The 5,699-nt window shown below is 58.0% G+C and overlaps 1 protein-coding gene across 4 annotated transcripts; it reads right to left on the reverse strand.

Moving 5' to 3' along the window:
• Positions 1-1,853: 1,853 nt before the first annotated feature.
• On the reverse strand, positions 1,854-5,611 carry TRAPPC2L (trafficking protein particle complex subunit 2L). Of its 4 annotated transcripts, XM_079119219.1 has the most exons (6): positions 5,526-5,611; positions 4,070-4,242; positions 3,216-3,303; positions 3,000-3,079; positions 2,217-2,275; positions 1,854-2,044 (listed from the first exon to the last, which is right to left on the reverse strand). In XM_079119219.1, exons 1-6 carry the CDS (start codon positions 5,556-5,558, stop codon positions 2,025-2,027), a joined length of 453 nt encoding a protein of 150 aa, XP_078975345.1. In that variant the 5' UTR covers positions 5,559-5,611; the 3' UTR covers positions 1,854-2,024. The 4 variants fall into 4 exon arrangements, with proteins under 4 accessions (XP_078975345.1, XP_078975347.1, XP_078975346.1 ...); XM_079119221.1 differs by lacking the exon at positions 3,216-3,303 and having other exon boundaries at positions 4,072-4,242; XM_079119220.1 differs by lacking the exon at positions 2,217-2,275.
• Positions 5,612-5,699: the final 88 nt, after the last annotated feature.

Below are 5,699 nucleotides of genomic sequence, written 5' to 3' on the forward strand. Positions count from 1 at the left end.
CTGGGAGGCAGTCCTCAGCGTGGCTGCCACGGGGTGAGGACCCTGAGCGTCCGGCATTGGGCTGCGTGGTGATGCAGAGGCACTCTGGCCACAGAGGGCGGGCAACCGACCAGCACAGCCAAGGCAGTGGTGCTGGAGTGCGAGGGAAGGCACTGGGCTGGAGGAACCGCAGAGCCACCTGGGTGGGAGCAGTGGCCGGGCTGCACCAGGGAGGGGCTGGCCTCAGGGCAGCGAGTGGACCCCACTGCATGCACTGTCCACACACGAAGTCACTCCTAATTCTGGTCTTCTAGAGTCTGGAATGGGGACGCCCCCCAACGATGCGTGGGACAGCCCTCTCCTGAAGAGCACTTAGGTTGGCCTGGCTACCCACACAGCAGGGCTTAAACAAGAGAGGAGTCTGCTCTGTTCTCTCATGTGCAAAAAGCTGGATGAAAGCAGTCCCGGGCCACATGCCAGCCAGGGCCAGACTCCTCGCTGGTCCCCGTGCGCAGAGCATGAACCTTGTCCTCATGCCCTCAAGAGGGCTACCTGAGCTCCAGACATTGTACCCATGCTCCAGATAGGATATGGTGACAGATGCTCCCTAAGCCATGAACCCCCTTTTAAACGGCCTCTCCCGCGGTTCTCCTCCAACCCCACCCACTTCAACACCTTAACTACCTATCCTGCCAGGACAGGTGCCAGGACAGGTGCTAGGGAGGCAGCCAGGATGCCACACCTGGGCTGCAGTCCCCTCCTCCCTCTCCAAATGCAAGGCTCTTGTTGGAGACCAAGGACCCGGAGCACTGGGGTCCAGGACGTCAGAATCAGCCACTGCTCACGGCACCTCCCAGTCCTGCTCTGGGTCTTCCTGTTCCTGTCGGGTGACCGAGGCCCAGGGCTTTCTTCTTATGTATTTTTAGAAATCAACACCATGCTCACTGAGTCCAAAGCTGAGTGGAGAAGCAGCTCACCTCCCACAGTCCTGCAGCCACGGGGTGTGCACGCCACCTGGCCCAGGCACCCAGGGTCCCCGAGTCCTGCACAATCTGCACCAGAGGGCAGGGCTCGGGGGCTCCTCAGCTGGTGCCCTGAGTCCAGGACTCAGGAGCCAATGGCTTTAAAGACATGTAAATCCACAAAAAGAAAAGAAAGAAAGGAACTGCCAGGGCACGGTGGCCACATCTATAACGCCAGCAACTCGGAAGGCTGAGGCAGGAGGACCACAAATTCAAGGCCAGCCTGGGCCAGTTAGCCAGACCCTCAACAACTTAATGAGACCCTGTCTCAAAGTAAAAATGTTTAAAAAGGGCTGAAGATGTGGCTCTGTGGTAAAGTGCCCCTGGTTCCAATCCCCAGTACCAAAAAAAAAAAGACCATCACCACTCAGACATGCCATCTGATGACGGAAAGAAAGACAGCCCCGGCCACCTGACCCTGAGGAGCTGCCTCCGTCCTGGTCAGTTCGGACTGCTATCTGGGAAGCCCTGGCTGGGAGCATCGGTCTGGACGCCTCTCCTAACCACTTTGGACTCAAACAGGAGGGACGCCTCTGCCATTTGGAATGCAGAGGCAAGTCAGGAATCGTGCCCACTAGGCGGAGATTTTAGCCCATGTCTACAAGGGAAGACAGGTCCCACAATGAGAGCCCTCCTGCTCCTGGAAGGTGGGCAGCTACCCCATGCCTCCACCCTCAAGGCTGGTTCTGGACTGTCCAGCCTATCAAGGCCCCAGCAAGAGCTGAGAGGCAGAGGCCGATGTCCTGCCCCTGTCCCTCCTGCTGTGGCCACAGCCTCCCCTTCACACCACTGGGGACCCTCTGCACGGTCCCTCAGCAGAGCCTCTGCTGTCAGAGAAAAACAAAGCGGATCTCACCTCCAAAGTTCTTTAGTGGAGAGGTGCCATGCAAAGCCCCACCCAGCCCCTGCACGTGGCAACACTCAGGACAAAAGTGACGAAAGCACAGGTCTCTAGGCACAGTTCTGCACAAGCTGCGTCTCTTCAGAGCAGTCCTGCTCAGCACACCTGGATCATCATAGACGTCACCATGCTGTCGAAGGCCCTACACAGGGAAACGGGCCCATTCAGAGGCAGGTGGCCTCCCAGCCGGGGTCCCTCTGCTGGGCACCAAGTTACTGCCCCATCCCCAGGATGCTCAGGGCTGCTCAGTTTCCAGGTAAGGGAACTCCAATGAGGCCGGGTTCACTGCACACCAGGAACAAGATCGCCCTCACCTCTGCAGTCACACGTGCTCCCCACAGCTTTCCCTGGCAGGTCCTCCCAGGGTCGGGGCCTGCAGGTCACAGCGGTCAGGGAGGGAGGTGGGCAGGCAGCTGTGAGAACAGTGCTGGCCCTGCCCTGTGGAGCCTGGCAACACCTGCTGCTCTCACCTGGGGCCCAGGGTGACTGGACACTCAGGGTCCAGGCTGAGGGAAGGGCCTCCGGGGACTGTCCTGAACAAGGGATTCTGGGAGGCAGGTCTGGAGTGGAGCCACGCAGCCCGGCTCCTCAGGGAATGCCTTTGTAGGTGCACTCGGGCCTCGAGTGGTCTCACTTGTTGCTCTACTTGTCTGTGGGGCTAGGATCGAATCCAGGGCCCCGTGCATGCTAGGCAAGCAATCTACCACTGTGCTACCCACCCCACCAAGTCAACCTTGAAGACAACCTGGAAAATGCCTGCAATCCAAGTTCCTAACCATCCCAGTTCAACGTGAAAAGCAGCTCAGGCAATGACACAGCAGATCTCCTGCCTGAACTGGTGTCCATAAGCTTGGGCCTTTGCCAAGCTTCCTGAGTGGACTTAGGTATTCCTGGGGTTCACCCAGGAAACCAAATGGGCAAGTTCTGCCCCTCCTATCTGCTCTGTACCTGGAGGTTTGCATCAGAGCTGGATCAGAGGATCAAGGTTTCACTGCTTTGAAACTGACACCTGGAGGAACAGGGCTCATGGCTCCCCACCTTTCCAATTCAGCAAGGCAGGCCTTATACAGAGAGCAAACCAGAAAGCGTGGGCCCACCTGGACTGGATTCGGTCCCCAGGGTTATAGAAGGGGTTGCACATCACGTCTGTGTATGAGTTATGCAGCTTCCGGAACATCTGAAACAAGATCCAACAATGGTTTAAATAAAAATATACACATGGCTATTGCCAGACCTTTGGCTTTTCAGTATTTCAACACAGTGAGAAAGAGAATACACAACCCCCACACGTGGCCTCAGACCCCTGCACCTACACTGCGAATTTCGTTGTCTCGAAGGGCTGTGTTGGAGGAATCCACCACCATAACAAACTTCACCTTGGAGTTGGTCACGTAGCCATATCTTCATAGCAAGTCAGGGAACATGCTCTAACATGGGACGTATGACAGCAACTGACACAGCCCCACATCAAGAGCCTGTGAGCCAAGGGACCTCTGTGTGCCCTCGTTTGGAGGAGCTAGACACCCTGAGTCACAGGAAAGGCCCCAGCCAAGCCGGGCCTGCAGCAACCATGCAGGTGTGAGACCAGACGCCTGGGGTGCCAATTCACAGATCCCACGTCCTTCTGTGTACCAGGGATGCTCACCTTCTTTCTAAATCAATACTGGGCCCAGAAAGCTAACTGCAAAACCAACATTTCATAGATAAGGTGAACCCCCAGCCCCTGCCACCCGCCCCAGAGGTCATATCATAGCGTAACACACGGCTCCCAGGTCAATGTTGCTGTGCACAAGTTACATTACTGCCTGAGGGGATGTCTCTGATCTCCGTGGTCTCAACTGATTTATCCCAAGGAAAACAGCTTCCAGTGGTGCATGAGGCAGGACCCAACAATGACATCACTGCTAGACAAAGGTGGCAGTCCCTGCAAAGCACAGAAGACACACTTGCAGGTATAGCGCAAGGGAGGCCCCCATGCTCCCGGGAGCACGCGAGTCTTGCATTTCCCAAATGCATCTTCAATTAAAGGGAGATGAAAACTGAGGCCTTTGTTAGCTTCAGGCCCCTCAGTTCCCTGGCCAGCTGAAACTCTCCCTTTTTTATTTTTGGAGTGTTTCCCAAAGCACACCCTGAGATTACAGGGGTGATGCAGTATCCTAAAAGATACACCTTGTAGTCCTCTGTTGGGTAGAGAAGGCCCAGGTAGAGCTCCCTCTGGTCCACCAGGGCCTTCCCCATGGTGGAGATCTTCTCGTCCACCACATCCAGGGAGGTGTGCACCATGTAGTGGAACTTCAGCTCGCTCTCCATGGGGGTGCTGCGGATGTACAGAGGGTAATTCTGCAAGAAAGGACAGAGACAGCTGAAAGGACAGGAATCCACCCAGCCCATGCCAGTTCTGACTAGTGCTCGAGAGCCCTCTAAGAGTGGTCCTGTGGCCCACCCCAACCCCAGGGGACGTGTCCTCACTCTAAAGCCTACAGCTTAATTCTCCATGCTGCTGTGGGTGTGGCCTTCAACAGCCTAACCTAATCCAAGCAGGTTTATGCAGAGGGGCAATACAAGGGTGGGCAGAAAGGACCCATGAAAAGGGGTTTAAGTGCAGCCTGAAGACTGGCCCTATCGCCTGGGTGGGTCACTCACCTTCCTGGGGTCCACTGCACCCTGGCCACCTTTCCCTCTGTGGAGCCATCCCAGCATGGCACCATGAATGCCAGCTGTTTCTAACACACCATGCAAGGACAGGGACTGTCTCACTAAGCCCTTGGAGGCTTGGCTCAGCCTCCTCACCTCTGCACTGCTGCTTGTCCTGACCTCAGAGCCACAGCACCTTTCCTGGACTCCCACAGACACCTGCCCAGCACAGGGAAATGCAGAGATCTAGTGAACACTAAGTATGCTCACACCTACTGATACCTGATCAACAGATCTGCAAATAGTCCCTGACACATAATGATTCCACAAGACTGAACTTCATCATGAGTTTTTCGAGCCACTAAATGTACTTTGCTGTGTGACACAAGCCCACCCTAAGTAGGAGCACCTACTAAGCAAGTGCTAAGCTGTGGCGTGAGCTCAGAGGGAAGCCCGCCAAGAGCCTGGACAGGCCACATCCTTGCCGCCTCGGAAGCCAGTATCAGGAAGAATGGCCGGGAAACAGGTTCCCTGTAAGCAGGAGCATGTAAGTAGCCCTGAGCTCCTTCCTAAGCCTTCGGAAAGAGCTTTCGGGAGGAAACGCGCGGCCAGCGCCAGAGGGTGGGAGCCGGGGAGCGGGGCTGCAAGAGCCGCGGGCAGGGTGAGCGCGCAGGGCCCGCCTGGGGCCGCGGGCAGGCTTGGCGGGAGAGAAGGTGCTGGTGGCATGGGAAGGAGACGCCACACTAAGCCGCCGGGAGCCCGGGAACAGCTTTTCGGCGCAGGCACAACACAACCCCAGCCGTTCCTAAACAGCACTGGGGAGACGCAGCAGGACCGGAAAGTGGGGGCGAGCGGAGGCTGCGGGAGGAAAACCGCAGAACTCCCGGCGGCGCGGCCCGCGGGCCTCGGCGGGCACCGGGCTGGGGCAAGGTCGGGCGGGGGGCGCGGGCCGGGGCTGGAGGCCGCACTCCGCCCTCCGCCGCACGCACCTCCTTAGCGATCACCGCGATGCACACCGCCATCTTGGGAGGCCGCGCGCGTCACGTGACCGCCGCCGGCCCGCCCTTCGGCCCGTCACTCAGCAGACCCCCGCCCCTCGCGCTGCTGCGGACTCGGCCGGCCCCGCCCACCCCGTCACGCGGCCGCGCGGGCCCCGCCCCCGT

This window comes from Sciurus vulgaris, assembly GCF_902686455.1.
Source record: "Sciurus vulgaris genome assembly, chromosome: 17".
In the NCBI taxonomy this organism is placed as follows: domain Eukaryota; kingdom Metazoa; phylum Chordata; class Mammalia; order Rodentia; family Sciuridae; genus Sciurus; species Sciurus vulgaris.

Bases quoted from the DNA above. Each gene is read 5' to 3' on its own strand.
- TRAPPC2L (XM_079119219.1), bottom strand. From the start codon at position 5,558: ATGGCGGTGTGCATCGCGGTGATCGCTAAGGAG. The intron at 3,304-4,069 runs GTATCTTTTAGG...CTTGCTATGAAG, and splicing joins CCAACAGAGGACTACAAGGT to ATATGGCTACGTGACCAACT. The intron at 2,276-2,999 runs GTGGGCCCACGC...TGTGACCTGCAG, and splicing joins GGGGACCGAATCCAGTCCAG to GCCCCGACCCTGGGAGGACC.